Source organism: Vulpes lagopus, chromosome 6 (genome assembly GCF_018345385.1).
Source record: "Vulpes lagopus strain Blue_001 chromosome 6, ASM1834538v1, whole genome shotgun sequence".
NCBI lineage: Eukaryota > Metazoa > Chordata > Mammalia > Carnivora > Canidae > Vulpes > Vulpes lagopus.
The window spans coordinates 23,169,053-23,196,670 of record NC_054829.1 but is presented as its reverse complement, the minus strand read 5'-3'; the positions used below and the strand labels follow the sequence as shown (position 1 = coordinate 23,196,670).

Genomic DNA, 27,618 nt, shown 5'->3' with positions numbered 1-27,618 from the left:
GCACCTGTTTGCATTTCCACCAACAGTGCACAAAGGTTCCCGTTTCTCCACATCCTTGCCAACACCTGTTGCTTCCTCAGTTGTTAATTTTAGGCATTCTGACAGGTATAAGGTGGTATCTCATTGTGGTTTTGATTTGTATTCCCCTGATGAATGACATTGAGCATATTTTCATGTGTCTGATAGCCATCTGGATGTCTTCTTTGGAAAGAGGTCTATTCATGTCTTCTGCTCATTTCTTAACTGGATTGTTTTTTGGGTGTTGAGTTTGATAAGTTCTTTATAGATTTAGGATACTAACCTGTTATCCAATATGTCATTTGCAGATATCTTCTTATTCCACTGGTTGCCTTTTGATTTAGTTTCCTTTGCTGTGCAGAAGCGTTTTCTCTTGATGAAGTCCCAATAGTTCATTTTTGCTTTTGTTTCCCTTGCCTCCAGAGATATGCCTAATCACATCTTGCTGTGGCCAAGGTCAAAGAGGTTGCTGCCTGTTTTCTCCTCTAGGATTTTGATGGTTTCCTGTCTTACATTTAGGTCGTTCATCCATTTTGAATTTATTTTTGTGCATGGTATTAGAAAGTGGCTCAGTTTCATTCTTCTGCACGTCACTGTCCAGTTTTCCCAATACTATTTGTTGAAGAGACTTTCTTTCTCCTGTTGGATATTTTCCGGCTTTGCCAAAGATTAGTTGACCATCAAAGGAGGGCTCTTATGCCACTCTCAATCTTAGCACTTGAAGTAAAGAGCATGGAAGTTCTTATCAAATCTGAGAAAACACTTCCTTTGATCACAACATTGAATAGGTAATCCTAATGTTGTATGTGATGTTATTGTTCTGAAGAAAAGAAAAGTTCAAAACCTCCCTGCTCAGCACGACCATGCAGCACCGGTTAACCTGTACAGGTGTGGACTCTAGGCTCATCCTTCACTAATATATTCTCAAAAATGCGGATCCAGTGGTTGTAGCTTTGTAACATGTCAAGTTGGCTAGGCTGAACTACATTTTCCAGAATACCCTTCCCTGAGTGTTTCCAGTAGGGTGTGCCGTAAGAGACTTTTGTGCAAGACCTGGAAGTTTGAATTGAAGCAGCATCCAGTTTGTGTTGATGCTTGCAAGGTCAGGGCAGGTACTCTGTCTGCTAGTGACCCTGTTGGTGTGTAGCAGCAGCTGGACCTACAATCGCTACAACTTCCCCCGGATCCTCCTACAGCTTCTCACACTCTTGGGCCAGGTTTGTGTTCAGTTCCTTGACAAAGGTCACCAGCTAGCTTTGCCTGCAGGACACCCACTTCCTTGACATTGAGGGTAGTGAGAACTGACATGGGCTCCTCTCCATCTTCCTGGGCTCCATCTTGTCCTTGCTTTCCCTCACATTTTATCTATCTTTCTTCCCCACTGCCCACCCTGTGGATAAGGGGCTCTACCACCAGTTATGAAGACAAACTTCCAGAGACTGTTTAACAAACAGCTATACTTGAGTAAGGGCAAATCCATGTAATGAATTCCACATATAGACAGATGACATACTCCTAGTGATTCTGCTTCTCTGAGTGATTTTGATACACTAATAAAATCACCATGGTTTGTTGGATGATCAGCCAATAACTTGAGCACAATTTAGCAAATTAAACTCCTGTTTCTTCAACAGCCAGAGGGATGCTTAAGGAAGGAACAACTATGAAGGTATCTGGAATTGCAAAGTGGAGGAGTAAGAGATGAAGTCTGATCACCTTAAAGCAGAGTTTCTCGGCATTTGCATTAATGAATATTCTCGACAGGATAATTCTTTGTTGGAGGGGGCTGTCCCACATTGTAGGATGTTTAGCAGCATTCCTTGCTTCTACTCACTAGATACTAGTAGAACCCACTGGTTGTAGCAGCAAAGTGTCTCCAGATTTTGACAGGGGTCTCCTGGGGGCAAAACTGTCCCCAGTCGAGAACCACATGCCTTAAAGCATGCTATGTGCCTCTATACATCTTTTCATCTACCACTTTATCCATCCACAGGAGTGTAAAATTCTATAAGCTCTCAGAGAAACATACCCTCCTATGACAACAGGTTAAGATAGTCCAGGAAGAGAGGGATTCACCCAACATCACACAGCTTATCAACAGTAGAGCTAGGACAAGAGGCCAGGTTTTTTGTTTCCCAGCTCAGTGCTCCCTGTTAACCGCACAGCCATACTTTGCCATAAACACCGTTACTCCATGACTTATGTTGACAGACTACTGAATGCAGTCACTGAGGCAGATTTGCAGTGGTCCCAAGAGACAGGGCAATTATTTCATTGTTCTTCACAAAACAACTAGGAGGGAAAGAGAAGGCACCAAGAAGGAAAAAACTTTATTATGAATCTAGGCATGTCAGGAAAACCCAGTTCAGTCACAGAAGAGAGGCTAATATTGGTAAAGGGCAGGAGGCTAGCACTAAAGAAGATCCTATTGAAAACCAAGTGTGAAATGAAAACTTCCATCTTAATATCCTGTCTGAAATGCTGTTGAGTTCAGCCCTGGTAAACCTTCTGGAAGCTCCTAGTGAAATGAGATTTGTGTATAAGGGAAGAGCACTCCAGCACTGCTGAATCTGAGCTTCATAAAAGTTTATGGGTCTGGGTAGGAGAAGTAGAGGAAAAGATAACGGGGAGGTCCTTATCTCCCACACCAGGCCATCTCGATGTGTAGGTGAGAGACGAACCACAAGTCTCAGTAGAGGCTAGACTAGGGCAGCAGAGGGACAGTGGTTAAAGAAACACAAACGTCTGGGCAATCTCTGTCATTACATGGAGGACTCTGCAGTCTGGTGTGAAGGCACCTCCAACAGGTCTCCGCTATACTGGCATCCTTTCCTGAGGTCCCTTGGGAGAGAGCCATTTTGGTTCTATTCTGACTTCAGAGCAGAACTGCCAAAGTCCAGCACCAAGTCCAGGGTCATAATTAGCTGAGAGGAATGGAGTGGCCACTCTATGACACCTGACCTCTTAGTCTAGGTAACTTCCTTTCTTTTTCTTTTCTTTTCTTTTTTTTTTTTTGGTAACTTCCTTTCTTGAGCAGTCATTTTTCCCAGACCAAGTGAGATCTTGCCCAATATGGGCCCAATCTAGAAATTATTCCCACCTTCATGTGAGCACCAGGTGGAGAGAATCTTCCTCATGAGTCAAATCTTTAGATCTTGGCCCTCTTGATGATGTTCCTTAGGTCAGTCTGAAGCTGTCTGTGCCCAGGCGCTGGTTTCTGCCCTAAGAGTAGCAGGCGCTGCCTGTTGCTGATGGGTCCAAGCGATGTGTGGTACTGTAACTCCCAATGAAGACACTCTCTACTTTCACAGACAGGAAAGGAAGAAATAAGGCAGGTTTCAGGGTAGCTAATGCCACTTAATTCTTCCATCGAATTTGCTGTGGAAAAGAACAAATATCCGTTTCTACTAACCCTTACAGAGAGGTAAGGGAATACAATAAAACAGAACAGCTAGATAAAGTAAGAATAAGAAGAATGGAGAGGGAAGTTGAAAAATGTTTTTCTAATATGTGGGGGAATTTGCTTATTCAAAGATGAATTGGACATCTTTTCTGTACCTTATAAGCCTGATTTATGGCATTTATTCTGGTTCTGCCCTCCACAGGACCAAGACTTACCTACCTTCCATGGTAGGTCCCAAAATATGTAACAGGGAGCTAAGCTCCGTATTGACAAAAAGCTCAGCAATTTCATGCTCTGAGAGGTGAGCCAGGTGTGTTGCTCAAATAGCTAAAGTCTGTTTTATCCACTTATTTCCAACAGGTAGGTCATACCTGGCCCCAGAAAACTACCACCTGGATATTATGAATCTGCAGCATTGTTTCCATACTCCCTGGACTAGTACCTCCTACCTGCTATGTTTAATGATCACCAGGATGCTATGTGAAGTCTCAGCCTAAGGTTCCCAGATTACCCCAGGATCATCACACATCTTAGGAGTAATTTCTGCTGTTCAAAGCAGTGCTTTAGATCCTTAGGCTCACAGAAGATTCTTGTATCCATGACACTCAACAAACTGTGACCCCATGCAGGCCTTGGGAATATATACTTGGTGATACTGTGAGTATGGGGACTGTCTCCTGGGACTACTGGAGGAGTAAGCTGTAGCTGCTCACCGAACTATTCAGAATGGCATCAATCTTCTCCTCCTCCGCAGATCCTTTATCCACCTTACTCCTGTACGCTAGCAACTGCTGACGATCCTTCAGGTCCCGGCAAGTCTGTACACCAACAGACACAATAAAACCTCCAATCAGCCTTCTCTACGAGGGCCTTTTTCTTTCTGCCACTTCCAACATTGGGTCAAGGTTCCAGGAGAGGCTGAGAGGTTATAGTGGGATGACAGTGGGGTAAAGCACCTACAGAACTTCTTACTGAAGAGAAATCTACAGAGCTTATGTGGCTGGATTCAGTTCTATAAATTTTGTGAGTACAACATATAAAAGCAAAGAGCTATCAGTCAAAGGGCTGGGAAAATAACACAAGAGAACTGGTCTCCAACTGATTCTTGCCAGATCATTTTGTCTATTAAGTCTAAATTGAAAGCACCTCAAGATCTAGGGCAGAGAATATCATAATCCCCCACTCTCCATTAAGGGTTTAACTCAGGGTTCTTATTTCTTAGGGACTCACATCAATGACGACATCATGGCATTTGAACTTGGTGGCTAAGTTCAACTTTGTGTCCACATCTTCCACCAGATTAACATACTCTTGTAATATCTATGGGAAAAGATACTTCTGAGTAATGACTCCCAGACCCATAAAACAAGGAGCTCTAAAAAGAAGACAACAAAAATCTTGAGGAAGGCAAAAGCTTCCTATCTCGTGTCTACAATTCTCATGATCAACCATAGGACTAGTTCTGCAATGGGAATGAGGTGGACTGTATGCAGTACTTCCACGCTCACCCAGAAGAGATGGGAAGAGCCCACCCCCACCTTACCCTACAGCTAGATACCCAGGCAAACAACAGATGTGCTCTAGATCTGATCCAGTGCTATGCTCATTGTTCCTCAATGTCCTTTCTCAATGAGCTCTCCTTTTCAATCATTTGAATAATATGTCAGTGCTTCACACAGGCTAACCACAGTAGATGCTCCTCAAAGAGGGGCAGTCTGGGATTGCTTCTGAAGGGCAGAGGAGAACTTCCCTCTCTGGCCTTTTCTATCTCAAGGTCAACTACAGCCTTTTTGTTATCTTGCAGCTAAGACCAGAGCAGGTCAAGTCTCCCACCACTGACCAATAAGAGTCTAAAAGGTAGGTCTCCTAGAGGATCCTGTACCCAATGCCCTTTAGGAGCTATTACCTGGACAGGGGCACTATTCTTGTGCAAAATTTCCACAACCCGATGGAAGCCAATGGGTGCTCTCTTCTTGGTGTAGCCCAGCCAGTTCTGAAAAGGGAAGATACGGCAGCAGAAGCTAGGCAAGACAGACTCAACACACTTTGTGGCCATTCGTTTTACGGTCTGACTAGAATAACATGGTGGTGAGTGTGGATGGATGGGAGGTGGAAGACTGAGAAGTGAAGAGAGAGAAGTTTTTCAGAAAAGTCAAGAAATTATGAGGGTAGAAAGAGTCAGACATGTGAAATAAGTTCTTAGATCCACAGGTAGAAAAAAGTCTGTGAAATATGGCTAGATGAAATAAGTAATTTATTTTATAATACTTATAGTATCAACTTAATCTGGGTAGAAAAAATCCTATCTTCTATGTGTTTATATTTACATAAGGATATTTGTATATCATGAGGAAAAGTCTGGAAAACTAACCATTGAACTTTTAAGAGTGTTTGCCTTGCAGAAAGACTGAGACAGGAGCAGGTGGGCAATGAACAAGGAAATTCATGTAATTTGACTACGCTCTCACATAGTGTTTTTGATTTTGACACAGACATGTATTGCTTTGGTAGTCAATGTAGCTAAGTAAATAATTAACAACCACCACCACCACCACCAAAAAACAGGTAGGGGGCACCTGGTGGGTTCAGTAGGTAGAGCTTGCAACTCTTAATCTCAGGGTCGTAGGTTTGAGCCTCATATTGGGTTTGGAGATTAAAAATAAAATTTAAAAAAAAAGCAAAACCCCAAACAACAACAAAAACCTAACAAAGGGTATAAACAAAACAAAAAAAAAATCAAACTCATAGAAGAAAGGATATTTAAAATATGACATGACAACCAATGCAAGATCCTTGATTAGATCCTGACAGCAAACAAACACAAAAATAAACAAAAAGCTCTAAGAGCTGATTTGAATACAGACTATATATACAATGATATTACAATATTAATGTTAAATATCCTGAAAATGATAATAATATTGTGGTTATAAATGAAATAACTGCTTAAGGAGAAGTATCATGATGTCTGCAACTTACTTGCAAATGGTTCAGCAAAAGAAAAAAGAGCAAATATGGCAAAAATGTTAATAAATCAATGAATTAAGACTATTGGTATGTTTATCATACTATTCTTTCAACTCTTCTTTCAGTTTGACATTTTGGAAAACAAAAAGTTGGAGGAAAAAATGTAAACCAGTAAATAGAATGTGAGATTCCCATGAAGTATGGGGTAAAAAGATGATTATCTCCAAGGCCCCCGGTAGCACCAAACAGTTCCAGGGCACCCACCTTCGTGGTAAAGAGGGCATCAACATCATGCCAGGCTCGAAGCTTGGCGCGAGCAGCCAGGGCTGTCAGTACATACTGTTTGTCTGGAATCTAAAAAGCAGAGACCAGGGGAATTAATGAGTAGAAATGCCTCAGGGGAGAATTCTGGAAAAGACAGGCAAAAATATTCCCTGGTGTTGATTATGCCCCTTAAAATGCACAAATTTCTCAAGTCATCAAGAACCTTTTCACTCCCAAGCCCCCAACACTGCTGCAGGCCATTCAGTTAGTCTTCCCTCACTTCCTACAAACTCATTTTTTCTATTTTTTTTTTTAAATATTTTAATTTATTATTCATGAGAGACACAGAGAGAGAGACAGAGAGAGAGAGAGAGAGAGAGGCAGAGACACAGGCAGAGGGAGAAGCAGGCGCCATGCAAGGAGCCCGACGCGGGACTTGATCCCAGGTCTCCAGGATCACGCCCCGGGCCGGAGGCAGCGCTAAACCGCTGAGCTACCTAGGCTGCCCTCGTTCTTTCTATTTCCAACCTTGAATATCAAGGGACTTCCCATGCAGGGTTATCAGGCAACATCCACTCCATGTAGTTACTCTCATACTACTTTACCAGACACTGACCAATTTATATCTACCTTAAATGTCTTCTTCAGGTTGACTGGACTGCTGAACGTCCCCTAGGATGAAGGTGGAGAAGGAATTTTACTGTTACTGACTTTCCCAAATACTACCCAACCTAACATTTTCTTTTTTTTTTTATTAAAGATTTTATTTATTTATTCATAACAGAGAGAGAAAGAGAGAGAGAGGCAGAGACACAGGCAGAGGGAGAGGGAGAGAAGCAGGCTCCATGCAGGGAGCCTGAGTGGGACTCAATCCCGGGTCTTCAGGCTCATACCCCGGGCTGAAGGCGGCGCCAAACCACTGGGCCACTGGGGCTGCCCCCAACCTAACAGTTTCTTTCCACTACCTAGACATTGTACATTTTTCTCTGTAGCCACTTAAACCCAGAAGTTAATTTTTTTTTAAGATTTTATTTATTTATTCATGAGACACACACACACACACACACACAGAGACAGAGGCAAAAGGAGAAGCAGGCTCCATGCAGGGAGCCCAATGCGGGACTCGATCCCAGGACTGTGGGATCATGCCCTGAGCTGAAGGCAGATGCTCAACCGCTGAGCCACCCAGGCATCCCGAGAAGTTAATTTAAGAGACAAATTCCACCAGGTCTAACTGGATATCACCACAACTTGGCAAACAAGACTGGATTAATATATACAGTGTATTTCTCAATTTTATGCTAATCTATCACAAGATTGATCACACATTATAATCATTCCCACTATGATCATTAAAACTTGAACCTTTTCGAAACAATTTTTAAGTACCCACAAACACTTAACACCTTGCTGCTCTTCTTTATACCATGTGAATCCATTTGAAATTATGGACCTTTGAGCAGAACTCTGCAGGACCAGTACTGGAGAGACAATGTGCTAATGCCAGCATGCCAGCTCACCAGAAGCCACACAAACCCTTTTAAATCTCTTTTTCCCTGATGGCTCATCCTTTCTGAGGGCCAGGAAAGCTTCCAGGTGGACTTCCCCAAGAACTATACATACCCATCGTTAAGAGCACATTGAAATAACTGGCTTCAACCTATATCCCTCTTGTGCAGTGAGTGTGTGGGGTCTTTCACGTTTTGCCTATACCTCAGCCTCCGTGTAATGGTAGAAGCACGAGTAGAAAAGCGTTGTCACTAATGGCATGTTGAGGATAGAAGCTTTGCGGGGGTGCTTCCGAAAGATCTCAGTCTGTCCTGCTGATTCCAGATGTCGATCATTTGCCTGTAGTGAATGAACCAAGTGAAAAAAACAACAATGTCTGCAGAGTAGAAGCAGGAGAGAAACATTAAATGCTATAGCAGTCGTGCTTCCTATGCTAGGGAAGAAGCAAAGAAGGGAAAAAGAAACTGCCCAGGATAGACCAGGGGAGTTTAAAATCTGTAAAATGATGACAGATTCATGTTGAATGGAGGAAAACTGGAGAAGTAAGGATGAAACGAGAGTTCTGGGAGGGAGAGAAAACACACTTCCAGGTTAACTGCAAGTGAGAAGAAAAAGGATGCCTGAGAACAATGAAGGGAAAAGTGCTAACATATAAAGAGGAAATGAAAGACTCTTAGAGAATGTAACAGGAAATGACATATACGGCAGAGCATAGAGGTCTCCTAGATGCTGAATGGCACTGAGCACTGATATCGAAGCAGAAAATGTAGAGACAAGGAGTCTAACCTCAATAATGATCTGGCGTTCCAGGAGGGTATAATGGTCTTGAATATGTGCAGAATCTTCTGCTGAAAATGGCAAACTGGTAAAGAGCCAGAAGGTTAGTACCTCTTTCTCTACTGAAACAACAAACCCAACTAAACCAAATCACCACTGTAAGCATAAAAGGCTCACGGCACTTCACAAATTTGATCCCAATGTACCTTTACAGCATCCCTGAAAGGCAGAGAGAGAGAAAGCAGAAAACAGAATAGACCTTTGGCTGGGATTTTGTATTTTAGGTTTTGCCAATTTAAGAGGGATCCTGAGAGGCATGGTGGGCTTAGTTGGTAGAGCATGGAACTCTTAATCTCAAGGCTAGGAGTTCCAGTCCCATGTCGGATGTAGAGATTACTTAAAAAAAAATAAATAAATAAATAAAATAAAATAAAATCTGGAGCACCTGGGTGGCTCAGGCAGTTGGGTGTCTGCCTTCAGCCAAGGTCATGATCCCAAGGTCCTGGGATCGAGCCTCACATCAGGCTCCCTGATCAGTGGGGTATCTGCTTCTCCCTCTACCCCTCACTCGCCCCACTTCCTGCTTGTGCTCTCTGCTCTCTCTCTCTCTCTCTCTAATAAATAAATGAAAATCTTTAAAAAAATTAAAATAAAATCTTTAAAAAAAAAAAAGAGGGATCCTGAAAGTCCACAAAATATATATAGTAATCAGTGGTTTTGCTGAGGAAGGAGTTAGAATCCTCTCACTGTGGGAGTTGGAATGTTTGACAAACACGTCACTTAGTGAGTGAATGAGCTTGGCTGACTGCCCATCATCCACAGTGAAGCACTGTGGTTCCTGTCCTGGCTTAATGTCAGTGCTTAACTCTACATAAGGGATACTTACATTTGTTAGTTATTTCTTTTTCTTAAAGCTTTTATCTATTTATTCATGAGAGACAGGCCGAGACATAGGCAGAGGGAGAAGCAGGCTCCATGCAGGGAGCCTGATGTGGGACTCAATCCCAAGACTCTGGGATCACGCCCTGGGCCAAAGGCAGAAGCTCAACCGCTGAGCCACCCAGATGTCCCTTGTTAGTCATTTCTTATTGCAGAGATATAAGGTAAAATTAAATTACCAGGCAGGGTGGTACATGTATAGATCGCTAAAGATCTCAGACATCTACACAGATATCAAGGATCCCATCTTCAACACTACATTTACACATGAAAAAGTTGAGGGACAAACAGTATCTTGCCTAAAACTCATACATGGTAAACCAAGATGTAAAGCTAGGAACCGAAGCCAGATTTTAGGCTTGCAGTTCACAGATCTCTCCTTTAAAAAGTGCTGCCTTAGTCCTGCACTCCAGTCACTCCTGGAAGATTTCTGAAACTCAGTTACACTATCCCAGATTAAGTGTGAGCCATAGCCAAGTTTTAGAAGAGATAAAGAGAAACAGCAATAGGTTTCAGTTACCTCACTAATCCAACTTTTCTCTTTTTCACCAGAGGCCACTATGACATAGCTCAGTATTTGGTAATGTTAAAATTAAGGATTACACGGACAAAGACAAATTTCTAAATATGAATCCTAGAATTCCTGTCCCATGAGGAATGACTAAAGCAACTGTGAATATTGAACTTGGATTAAGGCCTCCTGGGTAGATGCTCTGCATGTCTTGAAAGATAGAAGGAAGCAAGTTTCAGCTCAATATAACAAAGCATTTAACAATAATGAAGGTTGTCTGACAAAGAACAAGCTACTTCCAAGAGCAGTGAGTGCTCATCACTGGAGAATAGTATGTGGGGCTGTTTTTTACAGGGTCTTATATCCTGGATGAACACCTATGCTGAGTGAGTGGTTCTTGTGGTCTGGGGTCTCGAGGATCAGTAACCACTGAAAAGAACATGGAAGGTAAAGTGTTGCCAACCTTTTCAATATATAAAATCATAAAAAAAAAAAAGGGAGAGAGGGGAGGGGGAAAAAATCCCAGAACAAATGGCAGTCTTTCAAATTAAATTAACTGTAGAAAAAAACTCTTTAGATTGCCTTTATTTTTCTCAATTTACTACCCATCATTGAAAACGTATGCAATCACTGAATGAGACCATCTTTAATGATGTTTGTATGACCCACTGTTAGCCTTTCCCTTCAACTGCCTATCCACTCCACCCTCATTTAGTCTCCTCAGTTCTCTGTGTAAGATTTATACTTAAAAACATTTCTCTCCCATACTTACCCAACGCAGGTCTTAAGAAATTCTTTTCGTTTCTCAGGGTCCTGAATGTTCAAGTGCTCACGGTAATGAGAGAGCTACAAAAAGAAAGAAAGAAAAAGAGAAGGGGGGCGGGGTTGAACTATTTTGTCTCCTTAAGGGTGAGGTAGCTATGTAAGTAGACTTTCCATCCTTAAAAACGTAATTCTTCATTATCAGAGATTCCTGTGGGTGTGGATAGGTGTGCACGTAGAGAGAGAGAGTAAAGAGTAATTCAAAATTGCTTTTTGGGGATGCCTGGCTGGCTCAGTAATTACAGCGTGTGACACTTGATATCGGGGTTGTGAGTTCAAGCCCCACACTGGATGTATAGATGACAAAAAATTTTCAAGGGCACCTGGGTGGCTCAGTGGTTGAGTGTCTGCCTTTGGCTCAAGATGGGGTCCTGGGATTGAGTCCCACATCAAACTCCCTGCATGGAGCCTGCTTCTCCCTCTGCCTATGTCTCTGCCTCTCTCTCTGGGTCTCTCATGAATAAATAAATCCTAAAAAAAAAAATCTTCAAAATCACTCTTTGATTTATCTATAACTGCAATATCCAATACAGTAACTGATGCCCACATTTGGTTTACATTTACGTTTAAATTAAGTTAAACAATTCAGATCCTTAATTACAGTAGTCATTTTACCACATGACTAGTTGGACCATATCCAACAGCACAGATAAAGAATACTGCCATCATCGTGGGAAGTTCTATGGGAAGTTCAGTGCTGGCCTATAACAAAGCACTGAGTAGGCAAGCACCTAGCTTTACTTGGAAGCTTGGCTTTAGCCTCACTATTTAACTAAAACCAGCTTTTGCTTCACTAACCCTAACCTTAGCCTTTGAAAGGCCAAAGAATGAAATGCTTACTTCAACATTATTTTTGGCATCTTTGACCTTATAATCAATGATAGCATGGTCCTGTAAATATCTAGTAATTAACAACATCAGTAACATGAATAAGTCATGTCTTCTGATTCACTGTTGACACCTAAAGATTCACATTTAAATACTTACTATAGGTTCTACATATAACTCTGAAAGAAAATCTCCTTATGGGCTTTCTATTTTGGAATTCTAAAAAAAAACTGAGGTTTAAATCCTTATTTTTTTATTACAAGGGCTGACGAAATTAATGATGATCGTAAAAACTGCAATTTTATGTACAATTATTAAAAACTTGTCAAGAATTGAGGTGCCTTGGTGGCTTAGTCATTAAGCATCAACTCTTGGTTTTGACTCAGGTCATGATCTCAGGGTCCTGAGATCGAGCCCTGTGTTGGGCTCCATGTTCAGCACAGAATCTGCTTGTTCCTCTCCCTCTACTCCTCTTCCTCTCTCTCTCACATAAAGAAAATCTTAAAAAAAAAAAAAAAACTTCCGAAGAATTAAAAAATAAACAGATTGACAGTTAACATGAATATTAAGAGAATGAACTGGATTTAGGAAGGACACTATATCCTTTTAGAAACAAATGTATAAAAATGTAAATGATAATATAAAACAGAATAATAGAGATTATATCATAATCTAATCTAATCTTCATAAAATATCTGGCATATAACCAATCCTAGTATTAAAGTAATCTTTAGGAGCTATAATTAATTTTTATTGTTCAATTCCACTTTGGCCTTAAGTCTTTGAAGAAACTCCTACTTAGATAACCTTCCTGCTCTGAGGATAAACTGAAAACAGACTATTAGCTTTGACAATTCTGAAGTTTGTAAGGTTGGAAAACTCTATAAATTTATATACAACAACATGCATGATATATCACCTTCAATTAAAAAATAATAGAGAAAGGAATAAAATAAAAAGTTTTAGAGGAAAATGAGTTACCCAAAACACATTTATTTTCACTAATCAAGCTTCAAAACAACAAACTTTGTAAGAATGCTGTATGAAGAAAATTCCTTAGTTTCAAATCTATGGAGATTAAAAGTGTAAACAAAAACCTTTTCCCAATGACTGCTACAGACTGCCAATCATTTTCAGTAGATTATGATAAAGGATTTCTGAGATTTTCCCATGCTTCAAATATTAAGTACAAGTTCCTTTTACAAAATGTTACTGAAAAACATTTTCCTAATTATATTCTGCTGTGCAAAGGTTAGCAAGATTATTAGACGTGCCAGCTGAATGTGAGCACTGATCTCACCACAAACATGTGTGCAGTGACCAAAGGAACAATCCTGCCATTGATGGTGCTAAGGAATTCCAACCCCTGCACAATAATGGCAAATTTTTAAAAGTGGATTTCTATAGTTTTAATAATATAATGAAATTTTTGGTACGATTTCAGCTTATACTTGTATTCCAGGAGTTTATTCTAAAATGGTAAAAATCTGCCAAAAATCTGTTTTAACACTCAATCACTGAGCTCTCCACCGAAATGTGTATTGGGTGCATCATCAGCTTGACCTATCCTCCTTCTTGGCCTCTATCTGGTTTCTCATCCCTCTTAGCTTACATTTTCCAGTATTAGAAGCCAAAACCCAAAAGCTCCTACAAACCAGGAACTGAAACAATTAGAAAATAAAAAACAAATTACAAATTGATCAGGCCAGTTTTTAGTCATTCAAAGAAATATTTATTCATAAGCCCAATCAAAAGAGCATATAAAAAGAAATAGTACATCATTTGGATTAAGTTTGTAGGCTTTCCAGATGCCTTTCTCTTCTGGATGCAATCAATACCAAGGAAGAATACTGTTAACTAGTCTGGGATCTCGGAGGCTGGGTTTTGGCTTAGATTTCTGTTAAACAGGTCCCCAACTGAAACAAAGGGCCACACTTACCGCAAGCTCTTCTGTTCTATCTAGGAACCTGGGGAGAAGCAGAAGGGAGCAGGGCATTTTTATCTATTGGCGTGTGGCAATATAACCTCACAAAATAGGGTAGCTGCTCTAGGAAAAACACAATTCAAATTCATTTGCCCTCATACGTGAATAAGCCCTCCTCTTCTTAAAAAGAATTTCTTTTACCAGTAACCTCTTGAAAACACATGGTGGATCAGATATCACTGTTCCCCTGACCGCTCTAGCTGAGTGAAAAGCAAGGACAAGAAAGATAACAGGTCTGACAGAAAGGTTCAGAGCCTCCACAAAACCTTGGCCCACGCAATCTTATAGATTTGAAAAGATTAAAGCACTCTTCTGTCAGTACAATCTTGGAAACAGATTTTCTATATTGTTCTTCGTTGTTTTCATGCATGGTGTAGAAAAGGGTTCTGTCTCTCCCAAAGGTGGTAAGGCCTTGGAGAATAAAGACTTTATCTTCTAATTCCTTCTTATTCTGAATGGACCGCTATAATGAAATCACTGGTTTGGCCTAGAGGTGATGCTTAATAGTCTTGTTGATCGGGAAGGGAAGGAGGAAATAGCCTGCCTCAATGAACAGGTCTTCTGCAAATTCCTGGCTAACTCTCTGTAATCTTGGCCCTGATCAGGTGAACTGCTTTCCCCACCTTTGTCTTTGGGGCAGCTCATCACTGTGCTGGTCACTGGATAACTGGAGTTACCTTGGACCAGATATCAGCCTCAAGAGGGGTTCCAACCCCTTCCCTGACACTGAAGAAAAGACATACTAGATATACAATTTAATCTACTGGCAGGGGAAAGGGAAAGGGAAAGGGAAAGGGAAAGGGAAAGGGAAAGGGAAAGGGAAAGGGAAAGGGGACGGGGACGGGGACGGGGAAGGGGAAGGGGAAGGGAAGGAAAACATGGTAGAAGACACTCCCCTGTTCCAGGCCTCCAGCTGGTATGCCTACCTCTTGCCTTTCCACCTATTAGAAACCCTACCTAGTCTCAATTCCTAAACACTTCCATGAGCCTTTCCTTGCGTATCCAGACTGAAGATTTACTTGCTTATTCTGCTCTTCCATTGCATTTCTCACTAGCATCATTGGGAACCAAGTAATAAAAGATACCTTAATCTAGGTCTTTTTTTTTTTTTTTAATCTAGGTCTTTTATAATAAAATGCTTAAAAATATTAATAACACAGACTAGACATTAACTAAGTGCTTTCCCCACACTAACTCCTTATCTTCACAAGCTTTGAGGTAAGAATCCTCACTTCCATTGGAGAGGCTGGGTAACTTCCTCAACGTGACTCTATGAACTAAACGGTGGTGCCAGTATTCAATGCAATGCAGGTATGTTGGACCCCAGGGCCTGGTTCTTAACGATCTGCTACAGTATCATTTTATCACAGACTGAGCTGTATTATTAATTTTCCCATCATGTTTCATTATCTCACCTAACAGCAAAAATGGACCGTGTCTTCTCTCTTTGTATACTCCAGAGTGCTTTGAATAAAGTGTTCAGTAACTATAGACAAGATGATCAGTGCTTACCTGAAGAGGTCTAAAAGCAGCTTTTGATCCCCTATTTCTTTAAGGAAGTGAATGAGATGTCTCAAGGCAACCTGTCGCACTTCCAGCTCCCGGAAGAGGATCTCTGGCAGGCAGGCAGGAGTTAGGTGGGGAAAGATTAAAGCCTATTACTCAACTGTGAAATTGGTCTCACTCCTCATTATTCCAAACAACTCCTCAAAGCTAATCGCAAGTGAGAAACAGCTTTTTATGGTACCCGGTCCTATGGCTCAATCCACTGCCAGCACACTCCATGGTCCAGGGCAACCCCTGGCCATTCAGGTGGCCTTTGGTTCTTACCAATAGAATCAGTAGGCACCTAGCATGGACTCCGATGTAAGTCCTCAAACCAACACAGCCATCTATCTGTCTAGTATATAGGGAGTCTCCAGTTGATGTAGTTATCACCCTACAGAAGGAACAACTGCCCTCAGAAATGAGATGGATACTCTGAACTCTTAGGCCACCCCAGCTGTCTCTGAAACAGAGCTGATGACAGTGAATTCTGTAGGAAAGCCACCAAGCCATTCTCCCTTCAAATGTAGCAGGCATCTCATTGACTGAAGATTTCTCTAAACATATGCTCACCTTTGCTCAGTGTCCTCTTCAGGAAGATCAGAACCTAGAGGAAAACGGAACAAAGAATAAATTTGACCGCTCAAACACAAAGCCTTGCTCTGAGCTCCTGATGTTTAGGAATGAGGTCAGCGACTCGTTCGGAATCTTGGCACGTCCAGACAACAGATTTCCCTCTGTGACAGAAGGACAGGTGACAGACATCTAGAATTGAGCTATGTCTAAGAGGAGTCCACCTGCCCATTCCCATACTGGCAAGAGACACTTCCCTCTGAGAGAGACCATTCTCACATACATCTCCCTCAAAAGACTCTTGTTGTTTTTGTTTTATTTTTATTTTTTTAAAGATTTTTATTTATTCATTCATCAGAGATACAGAGAGAGGCAGAAATGTAGGCAGAGGGAGAAGCAGGCTCCCTAATGCAGGAGCCTAATGCAGGATCTGAGGTCAGGTCCCGGGATCACGCCCTGAGCCAAAAGCCGATGCTCAACCACTGAGCCATCCAGCGTCCCATGTTTTTATTTTTTTTAAAGATTCATTTACTTATTTGAGAGAGAGCATGTGCATGCACGCATTCATGCACAAGCAAAGAGAAAATCTCAAGCAGGCTCCCTGCTGAGTGCAGAGCCCAATGTGGGACCCTGAGATCATGACCTGAGCTGAAATCAAGAGTCGGTTGCTCAACCGAACCACCCAAGTGCACCTCAGATTAGTTTTTAGAACAGAGTGGCCAAGTTGCAGCTTCTTGATTATAATTAAGACGTCCACATACAATACACTTCCTGCCAGCTAAACCTCAGAGCATGTATTACTGAGAATCCTACACTTCAAGAAGAATTCAAGATCTCTACTAGACATTTAACTTGAAATGTTACAGTTCTATTCTGATTGGACTTTGAGAAACTACAATTAAGCAAACAACAAACAAAACCCACAACTTACTGCAGTAATTACGTTTCCATCATGCATGCTTACTGCTTCCTCCAGGAGCTGTAGCTTGTCCTGTAAGGAACGGAATCTTTCTAGTGAGCAGACCTGGGAGAAGAAGAACAGAATTAGTGTGCAAGGAAGTCCTAAGGTCCTGATGGAGTCTTGCCAAACCCAAAGGGCAGAGATCACTTCCCCTCTTTTTAATGAGGTATAATTTACATACAATAAAATCTACTAAGGGTAGAGTTCAGTGAGTTTGACAAGTACATATCAAATTCCATGCAACTACCACCACAATAAAGATATAGAACAACTCCATCATCCTTGTCAGCTTTGATGTCAACAGCCCCCTTCCATCCCTAGCTCCTAGCAACCACTCATCTTTCAGTCACTAAAGTTTTCCTTTTCTAGAATTTCAGGAATAGAATCATACAATACATACTCTTTTACATCTGACTTTTTTCTTAAGATTATTTATGAATTTATTCATGAGAGACACAGAGAGAGAGAGAGCTAGAGACACAGGCAGAGGGAGAAGCAGGTTCCTTGTGGGGAGCCTGATGTGGTACTCAATTCCAGGACCCCAGGATCACGCCCTGAGCCAAAGGCAGACCCCCAACCACTGAGTCACCCAGGCGTCCCTTTTACATCTGACTTCTTTCACTTAGTATCATATTTCTGAGAGGAATCTAGATGTTGTGGTGAGTACTACACTGATTCGCCGGTAAGTAGTTTTCATTGTATGGACATACCACCATTTATCCATTTACCTACTAAAGGATATTTGGGTTATTTCCACTTTGGGGGCTATTACGAATAGGGCTGTTGTGAATACTGTGTACAAAATTTTTTTTTTTTTTAGATTTTATTTCAGAGACAGAGCAAGAGCGAGTGAGCGAGCGAGAGAGCTCACGCATGTGAGCATGCACATGGGGGGGAAGGACAGAGGGAGAGGGACAAGCAGACTCCCACAAAGCACACGCCTGATGCAGGGCTCAATCCCAGGACACTGAGATCATGATCTGAGCTGAAACCAAAGTCAGACACTCAACCTACTGAGCTGAGCCATCCAGGTTGCCCCGGTGTATGAACGAGTCTTTGAGCATACGTTTTCACTTATCTTGGATTGTAAACGTCTAGCAATAAAATTAAGTGTATGTTTAACTTCGTAAGAAGCTGCCAGACTATTTTCCAGAGTAGTTTTCACATTTCACCTTTTGTACTTTCAGTGTATGAGAGGTCTAGCTCCTTTACAGCCTCCCAATGTTTGGAATGATATTTTTAAATTTAGCCATTCTAGTGGCTGTATAGTAGTATCTCACAGTTTTAATTCACATTTTCTTAATGACTATTGATGTAGAGCATCTTCCCAAGTGCTCTCTGGCTATTCATGAACTTCTTGTGATATAACTGGTTAAATCTTATGCCAAGTTTTTTATTTGGGTTACCTTCTTATTAAAGATAATCATTATTGTTTATGTATTCTGGATAAATATCCTTTATGATATATGTATTTTGCAAATAGATTTCTCCAGCCATAATGGTTTTTCCCCACAAGAACACTTTCTCTAAGTGGCCTTACCTTGCCCTTCCGAAGACGTCGCACTGTGTCACTGGGGCTCCAGTCATTGCTGTAATCCTGCAATATTAGCAACACATGAATCTCAGGAAGTTAAGGGATCAGAATTATCAGTATGCCAGCTTCTCACCTTAAACTCATTTTTATTCTCTGATGTGGAAATATTTTGTGAGAGAGAATGGAAGAAAAAAAAGTGAAGAACAGGAATGGTCTCATTCTGAGTTTCTGAAGGAATTAGAACAGGGACAATTCAGGCAAGAAGAGATGGATCAAAGAAGGAAAGAATTGAATGACAAAACCCTATGCCTCCTGATTCAGGACTTCATTCCCTAGATACAATTAGTCGCATCTGGGGATTCTAATTAATGGCTTTGCAGACAGAAGGAAGAGGAAGACGTGTTCCTCTTCTGGACTTATGATACAGTTTCTTCCTTAGGAATCAGCTTGCTTTGTTATGTGCTTCTTGGGAATACGAGCTCCACTGAGCTTCCAGACCACAGCAATGATCAAAAGTTTCAAAGTACTGCCTCCCAAAACCAGTACAATGGGTAAGGAAAGTGTGCTAAGACAGAATCAGAAAAATAGATTTTGAGTCCCACTTCTACCACTTCATAGCTATGAGACCCAGAGCAAGCACTGATATTTAGATATCCAGTATTCTTGTCTACAAAAAAGTTAAAACAATAGCTGCTCAAAAAGTTGGGAAGATCAAGCAAGATAATACAAGTCAAAGTGCTTTTAACTGTGTAAAGTGTAAGATATGACTCACCCTGTACTCCCCCTTGGGTCTGCCCAGCTCTGGAGCATAGCTTTTGGCAGGTGCATCTGACAAAGCTGAAAAAGAACAGGCAGCTGGCTCAGAAGGACCACCTTCATGTCAATCCTTTTCTCTACTGCTTCCTTCTCACACACACCTTTTTGACTTGTGAGGTTCCCAGGCATCTTTATGGCCCAAAGTAGACCTCAGCTCCTCCCCAAAGACAGCATCCCTAGAAATCACCCCTTGCTTCTATAGCCAGAATGATCTTGACCTCCTTCCTCAGTATCAGAAAATTTCTCTAATAATGTGCTAGATTCAGAAGAAATTTCATCTAATTACCACCTGTCCCCATGACTCCCCAGACTGTACCCCATATCAGTAACATCTCCCACAGCAATCAAGAGCAGAGGGTTAATGCTTACCATCAGAAAGGGACTGGAAACTTCCAGGTCTAGTTCTCCCTGAAGGTAAAGAACACATAAGGGAAGAACCATTTCAGAGCTGGTTCTATGCAGTATGTATAGAACCTTTTTTATGCAATATGGGAACTCGAGGCTTAAAAAAAAATTGCATTCAACTTTAGAAATTTGAGATGCCATGAAAAACATAGGGAGGAAAATTTTTTTAATTGTGGTAAAATATACGTGACATGCACTTTGACATTTTTTGCCATTCTTAAATGTGGTTCAGTGGTACTGAGTACATTCACACTGTATAATCATCACCAGTATACATCTCTGGAACTTTCTCATCATCCCAAACTGAGATTCCGTACCCATTAAACAGTAACTCCCCATTCCTCCTTACCTCCAGCCCCTGGTGACCACTATTTTATTCTCTTTATGAACCCGACTACTCTAGCTATCTTCTAGAAATGGAATCATACAGTATCTGTCCTTGTATGTCTGGCTTACTTTTTTGAAGGAACTGCCATCCTGTGCCCCACAGTGGCTGTATCATTTTATATTCTCACTGGCAGTGCACTGGGATTCCCAACAGCAATGCACGGGGGTAGGCAGGAATTCTGACCCAGGAAAATTTATTCAAAACTTGCCAACACAGCTAAAGTCAGTTTTGTTCACGTTCCTGAAACCCAGTCCCATCCCTCTGAATTTCTCTCTCATTGCTCCCACTTCTAATCCCCAACTGCCAGCTCCAAAGATAATTCTTTATCTGCCAATAATCTTTTTCTTCCAGAGTAAATAAAAATTATAGCCTGAGTGGTTTTTTGAAAAGAGAAAACAAGGACTCTCTGTCCCTTTAACCAGTGTTCTTTACCTCTAAAAAAGCTGCTCAGGGAGTAAGTAGAAGTAGGTTTGGGTAGTTGTGTATAGGTGGAGAAGCTATTTCGGCTCTTTAGCTGTTCACGCCCCTCCTGGCTTGACCCACTATTTCCAGCAGTCTCTTTGATGGACCATGAGATACCTGTGAGATAATAGGAACTAAATCAATGATTCTCATTCATAATAATTCTCGACATTCAGCATTCTGACAAACACTAAAAGTTTTTCACCAGAGGCCCTGGTCCCTTATTGCCTTGGACTTAAAAAATTGGGGCAGGGAGGAAGGATAAAATCAAATAGAATTAATCAACAGAAAAAAGAACAAAGGAAATCAATAAATGGATCACAGAAATTCAAGTGGCTGTTAAACATATAAAAAGATGCTCAAGCTCACACTTAATAAGAGAATTACACAAAGTAAAGTACATTGAGATACTACAGGCCCCTATAAGATCGGCAAAGATCTGAGGCTTCTGGGTGGCTCAGATCATGATCCCAGAGTGATGGGACTAAGCCTGCATTGGGCTCCTGCTCAGCAGGGAGCCGGCTTTTCCCTCTGTCCCTCCATCCCTCGCCCTCACCCTGGCCCTATCTCTCTTATGCTCTGTCTCTCTTACTCTACACTCTCTCTCCCACAAGTAAAATTAAAAAAAAAAAAAAAAAAAAAAAAAGAACTTAAAAAAAAAAAAAGATTGGCAAAGATCCAAAGTTTGGTAATACTCTGTTGGTAAGGCTGTGGGGAAATGGGAACACTCAAACATTGCTGGTGGGAGTACACTGGTGCAACTCTTGTGGAGAACAATTTGGCAATATCTACGCCATGCAGATGCAAATACCTCTGCCAGTGGTTCCACTCTAAAAATTGACTTTTCAAAAAAAATAAAAACAAAAATAAAAATTGACATTTCATGTACTCATATTGGACAAAAAACAAGGTTATTGATAGCAATATAAACAAGGAGAGATTGGAAACAATCTAAAGTTCATCAAAAGTGATAAAATAAGTTATGGGAAATCTACACAATGTAATGCTATGCTGCTGTTTTAAAAGAGAAAATGAGAAACTTCTTAATGTACTGATATAGAAAGATCTCCAAACTATATTGCCAAGTGAAAACAGCAGGGTATAAAGCATGCTACCACTGGTGTAAAAAAGGGAATAAGAATGCATATTCCTATATGCATTTCCAAATGTAAAAAGAATCTTTAGTTGAAACAGAAGAAGGAAACAACAGCAGTGTTTTGGGATAGAAGGGACTAAAAATAGTAGATGCAGGATAGTGTGGGAGGGAAACTACACCGTATGCCTAAAATATTTTATTTTTAAATCCTGATGGTATTTCCTATATTAAGAAAATTTTTTAAAATATTCTTAAAAATCAGATGGATTCTGCAAAGGTGTTAACTGGTATTATAAGACAGCTAGACAGCGAGATCCAGTGGCTAAGGAAGTCAGTCCTGCCAGCCAGTTAATTTTTTTTTTAAGATTTATTTATTTATTCACAAGAGATAGAGAGAGAGAGAGATAGGCAGAGACATAGGCAGAGGGAGAAGCAGGCTCCTCACAGGGAGCCCAATGTGGGACTCGATCCCAGATCCTGGGATCACTCCCTGAGCCAAAGGCAGACACTCAACCACTGAGCCACCCAGGCGTCCCCTGCCAGCCAGTTAAGAGCAATTAAGCCAGCAGTTCCAAATATGACTGACTATTAGAAGCACTTGCAGTACCTATTGCAAATTAAGACCCCACTCCACCCTTATCCCCAAGACCTACTGAATCATTCTCTGAAGTAAATCCTAGGAACCTAACAAGCACCCCAAGTGAGTCTGAAACAGCCAGCCAAGCATTAGCCTCAGGATGGCAGACCTAGAGAGCCATATGGAAACTACTGCTGTTTTTTCCTCATATTTCTTCTGGGGTTAAATTTCCAAATGTATGTTCATCTAAAAACAGTCTACCCTCCTTCCCCTTCCTGACAAGCACTGAGGAGACAAGCAAGTGGGGTCTTCATAGTGACAAGAACCCTGAATATCAATCCCTTCCTACAGCCTCCTCTACTTACTTCCCACAGGTTCCCCACTCCAGCTGACTCTCTCCAGGTCATCGTCATCCTCATCATCCACGAAGTCACGAAGACTATTCACTGCTCTCTTGGATTCCTTTAACTGCAGAGGGATATAAGGCAGGGCACTCAGGCAATCACTACTTCTCACCTCTCTGACAACCAAGAAGGCTGAGCAATTGAGATTTAAAGATGGCCAACATTTCACCCTCTGCAATTGAAAGCCTAGCCTGCTAGATATTTGCCAAGAAAAAAACATTGCTTTTTAGCCAACATTCCAGTCCAGTGGCAAGAGTTAGAAGGTATCAAAGCTGTTTTTAAGTTCTGATCATATACCTGGCAATGACTTGCTGTGTAAGCCTAAGTTTATCCATTTCTCCAAAAATAAATCCATTTCCCCATTTGTAAAACAGATGCAATAAAGAAGCAACTTTCAATCCAGTTCATCATTCAATCATTCAAAAATAACAAATTATATCACATAATAAAAGACTTGGGGTTCTGGGGAGAAAAAAGAAACTGAAAGGAATAAATCACCTTAAGCATAAAAGTAAGAAGAGCAGAGAGTTGGTTTTTACAATCCTTCTGACTCTTTTTCGAAGGCTCTTCTCTATGAAGATTTTTCTGAAGATCTGACCCAAAACAATAGAGCCCAATAGAGACACAGTCAAAAGCCAGGTTCCCAAGGATGTAAGGAGAAGGAATTTGAGAGTGGCACTGTGGCGGAGGTGTGATCTGCAGTAACTGTTCATGAAAACCTACCTGTGAGAGCTCATCATCTTCATCATCAAAGGTGAAAGCCTTGAACTTGGAGCTGTTCCAATACTCTTCTTCGTCACCCTTTGTCCGATTCATCTAGAGCGAGAATAAGACATGTATTTGTCCTTTCCTGGACTGCTTTCAAAAGAGCTCCAAAAGCTTTAGGTTCCTTCACCACAAACTCTGCCTCCCACCCCATCCTGCAGTAATTGGAGATATTTAAAAGAAGCTGAGAAAGCAAATACTAAATCTGTCTCATAAAATCAGATCATTGGGTCTCCAACTGATCAAACCAGAGTTCTGATCCTCTAATTACCCACAAGGAGTCATTCATTCCTAGAACACCTACTCTGTTCAAGACACTCTCTCAGGTGTTGAGGGATGTTTACAAAATGCAAGACACAGTCCCTCTTCTGAAGGACCCTACAACAGAACTGGAGTATTTAGCATCGATACATATAAGGGTAATAGCACAAAACAAGCATGAGTTATAACGACACATCACAAGTTTTGCTGAATATACAAGATCAATCAAAGCATCAACAAAACAGATGATAACTGCATTCATGTATTATTCAACATATATTGAGTGCCACCTTGGAGGCACTGTTCTAGGTTCCAGAAATACTGCAATGAATAAAACTGGCAAATATCACGCTCTCATCTCTCTCTGACTTGAGACTTAATCTCATGACCTGAACCGAAATCATTAGTCAGTCACTTAACCGACTAAGCCACCCAAGTGTCCCCATTGAAGCTTCCGATGGCCCTTAACATACTCTAGATATTCCTCCACCTGTAATGGGGTTAACATCCTAATAAATATAACATAAGTTGAAAATATCCTACCCGGAAAATGTTAAACGGCACAGCTTAGTCTATCCTACCTCAAACGTGCGCAGAACATTTACATCAGCCTATCGTTGGGCAAAATCATCTAATACAAAGCCTATTTCATAATAAAGTATTGAATATCTCATGTAATTTATTGACTGCTGCACTGAAAGTGAAAAACAGAATGACTGGGCAGCCCGAGTGGCTCAGCAGTTTAGCGCTGCCTTTAGCCCAGGGCCTGATCCTGGAGACCCAGGATGGAGTCCCATGTCAGGCTCCCTGCATGGAGCCTGCTTCTCCCTCTGCCTGTGTCTCTGCCTCTCTCTCTCTCATGAATAAATAAATAAAATCTTAAAAAAACAAAAAACAAAACAATGACTGCATGGGTGCAGAATAATTTAAATGTATCAGCTGTTTACCCTTGTGATCATGTGGCTGACTAGGAACTGTGGCTCACTGCTGCTGCCCAGCACTACAAGAGTATTGTGCTGTATATTGCCAGCCCAGAAAAAGATCCAAACTCAAAGTTCAAACTATGGTTTCTATTGAATGTGTATCACTTTTGGGGTCCCTGGATGGCTCAGTCGGTTAAGGGTCCATCTCTTGATCTCATCTCAGGGTCGTGAGTTCAAGCCCCGTGTTAGCTCCACACTGGGCCTGGAGACTACTTAAAAAAAAAAAAAAAAGTATATGTATATGTGTATCACTTTCTTATCATAAAATTGAAAAATTGTAAGTCGAATCACTGTAAGCCAGGGAATCATCTGTGCTCTCGCTTCCTGGCTCCTTTGTCTTCAGGAGATACAGGGATTGAAAGGTATGGTGGGAGTTTTCTGCTATCTGATCCCTTCGCATGGTAGACATCACTAATTGATTTCTACTGAACCCAGATGTAACTTAAAAATCCTTCTGTATATTTAAAGCCAAGTGAAGCTGGCAGATACAAGGAAATCATCCCTCATGGTGGGACAAGCACAAGCTTTATTTACAGCAGGTAGCTTTGAATTCAAATCTTGGTTTCCGGGATCCCTGGGTGGCGCAGTGGTTTGGCGCCTGCCTTTGGCCCAGGGCGTGATCCTGGAGACCCGGGATCGAATCCCACATCAGGCTCCCGGTGCATGGAGCCTGCTTCTCCCTCCGCCTGTGTCTCTGCCTCTCTCTCTCTCTCTCTCTCTCTATCATAAATAAATAAAAATTAAAAAAAAAAAATCTTGGTTTCCCAATTCTGAGCAAACTGCTTAAATAATTTTACTTCTAAACCTTGGAAAAAACGACATCCTACCTCACAGGACTGCAGTGAAGAAGAAAGAGGACTTAGGAAACACCTAGCAGAAAAGTAAATACTGAATGTCAATTCTTTCTGGTATGGGGAATTTTACTGACACCTTTCCATCTTGGTTTCCTTATCTGTAAAATGGGCATAACAATAGACACCTACCTTACAAAATTGTTTTAAGGCTTAAACTACTTAATATACGTAGAGCGTGTAGTGCCTGACACAAAATCAATGCTCAGTATTTTTAATAATAAAGTATCATGGTAATTAGAAAAAAGGTAATATTTATAAGCAATCCTAAAGATCTAAAAAAAAAAAAAAAATTAATCTGACACCAAAATACTGAGAGTGGCTATCACAAACACTCAAGACCTGCATGGAGCACAGAAAGGTCCCCGGCACAGATGCCAACTTCTAGAGCGCTCGGTCATCCTCACAACAGCTCTGCAAACGTGGGCCTGGCAGATTCCATCCCTATTTCACTGACGAGGAATACGAGGCACAAAAGGATTAGGTACCAGCACCACTTTGCTAATTGCTCCTATAACCCAGGTTTCCCGGCTGCCGGATCCCTTCCACTCTGACACGCTCGGCCCTTCTCTGTTTCACTCTAGGAAAAACTAACGCAGGTCATTGCTTCACTGCGGTAAACAAATATCTGTAAGTATCTACAAACCAGCACAGGATGTGTCTAACGAGCCCAGTAATCCACCAGAGAATTTCTGGAATCTTTTTAAATCAGGCAACCGCAGGGGTGACACTTGACACCAATGCGTACCGCGAAGGCCCCATCAGAACCTAGCTGGCTTTACCTGTGCCAAGGAAGGAGATAAAGATCTGACGGCTCTAGAAGTTACAACGACCGGGTGCGATTATAAGAGTGACTGAAAGAGGTGCTTCAACATGATCCCAAGTACGCGGCAGAGGCTTGTCCCTATCGTCACCTGTTTACTGGGAGCCCACGAGACGGGGTAGCAAATCCAAGCACACAACAAAGGAAAACAGGCAGCGGCAAAAAAAAAATCCGCGACCGACACGTTCGCTGCTTCACCAACCAGCTCCCGAGACTCAGATCCAATTATTAACTTCTGAGCCAGGCTTATCCCTGTGAGGCCATGAACCAAGCCCAGGGAATGTGGGTTAACCGAGGAGGAGCCTCCGGGCGACCGCCCGGGAAGCCACGGGTCTACGGCAGTAGCCGGAGCCCGGGGGATCGCTGGCAGAGTGAATGATCCTTCAAAATCCAGTGTCCATTGGATTGGATTGGATTGGAATCCGCTTACAGTCCCAACCCCGAGCGTACTCGGTCGCTCCGACTGGAAGGGTCAGGCCGGGGCGGCGGGTGGGGAGGCGTCTAGGGACGCCCCAGAGCATAGGGGGGAACGGACAAGTTTGCGGAGACTCTGGAATCAGCTAGACCCGCGGCCCAAACGGCTTGGGACACCCTCACCTCTTCCACACCGAGCCCACCCTTTCGGGACGGCGTCAGACTCTCCCGCCGCTGGACCACCCTTCCCAGCCAGACTGAGCGGCATAGAAAACAGGCGGAAGCGAGCAGTCGCGGGGTGGAGCGGAAGGAGGGAACGTGAGTCAAGGCTGAGGCCGCAGGGCATGCTGGAAATTGTAGTTTTTCCGTCTCCATCGTCACGCTCGGTTCTGGACGTGACACAGGGCTCCTTGACTACAACTCCCCAAACTCCCAGCGCTCCGCGCTTAAATCGTTTCCTTTACTTTTAGCGCGACCTTCCGCGGTTATCCAGCAGATTATTCAACAAGACTACAACTCCCATGAGGCTCAGGAGGGCCAATTCAGAGGCTCGGGGAACAATGGGACGTGTTCTTTGTGGCCTTTACGGGTGATGAATGGTTGTGTGAGCGGCTGCATTTCGGACCCCTTTCCAGGTGACCCGAGGGAGCTTGAAAGAACTCTCCAACAGGCACAAAGTAAAATCCGACGAGGTGAAACGGAAGTACCCGGTGGGAGTGAGGAGGAGCCGGAAGTTAA

The 27,618-nt window shown here is 42.0% G+C and overlaps 1 protein-coding gene across 1 annotated transcript; it reads right to left on the bottom strand.

The window, feature by feature from the left end:
• Positions 1 to 532: 532 nt before the first annotated feature.
• On the bottom strand, positions 533 to 27,195 carry VIPAS39 (VPS33B interacting protein, apical-basolateral polarity regulator, spe-39 homolog). Its single transcript, XM_041759022.1, has 20 exons — positions 27,064 to 27,195; positions 23,507 to 23,599; positions 22,745 to 22,847; positions 20,677 to 20,823; positions 19,821 to 19,859; positions 19,408 to 19,472; positions 18,642 to 18,698; positions 17,072 to 17,164; positions 16,141 to 16,174; positions 15,535 to 15,637; positions 13,978 to 14,005; positions 11,161 to 11,234; positions 8,948 to 9,023; positions 8,366 to 8,500; positions 7,283 to 7,324; positions 6,653 to 6,742; positions 5,328 to 5,414; positions 4,652 to 4,741; positions 4,135 to 4,239; positions 533 to 3,396 (listed from the first exon to the last, which is right to left on the bottom strand). Exons 2-20 carry the CDS (start codon positions 23,597 to 23,599, stop codon positions 3,376 to 3,378), a joined length of 1,482 nt encoding a protein of 493 aa, XP_041614956.1. The 5' UTR covers positions 27,064 to 27,195; the 3' UTR covers positions 533 to 3,375.
• Positions 27,196 to 27,618: the final 423 nt, after the last annotated feature.

Excerpts from the sequence above, each read along its gene's own strand:
- VIPAS39 (XM_041759022.1), bottom strand. The coding sequence starts at position 23,599 with ATGAATCGGACAAAGGGTGACGAAGAAGAGTATTGGAACAGCTCCAAG. Across the intron at positions 18,699-19,407 it reads GACCCAAGGGGGAGTACAGG|GATTACAGCAATGACTGGAG; the intron begins GTGAGTCATATC and ends CTAATATTGCAG. Across the intron at positions 4,742-5,327 it reads AGAATAGTGCCCCTGTCCAG|ATATTACAAGAGTATGTTAA; the intron begins GTAATAGCTCCT and ends CTTTTCCCATAG.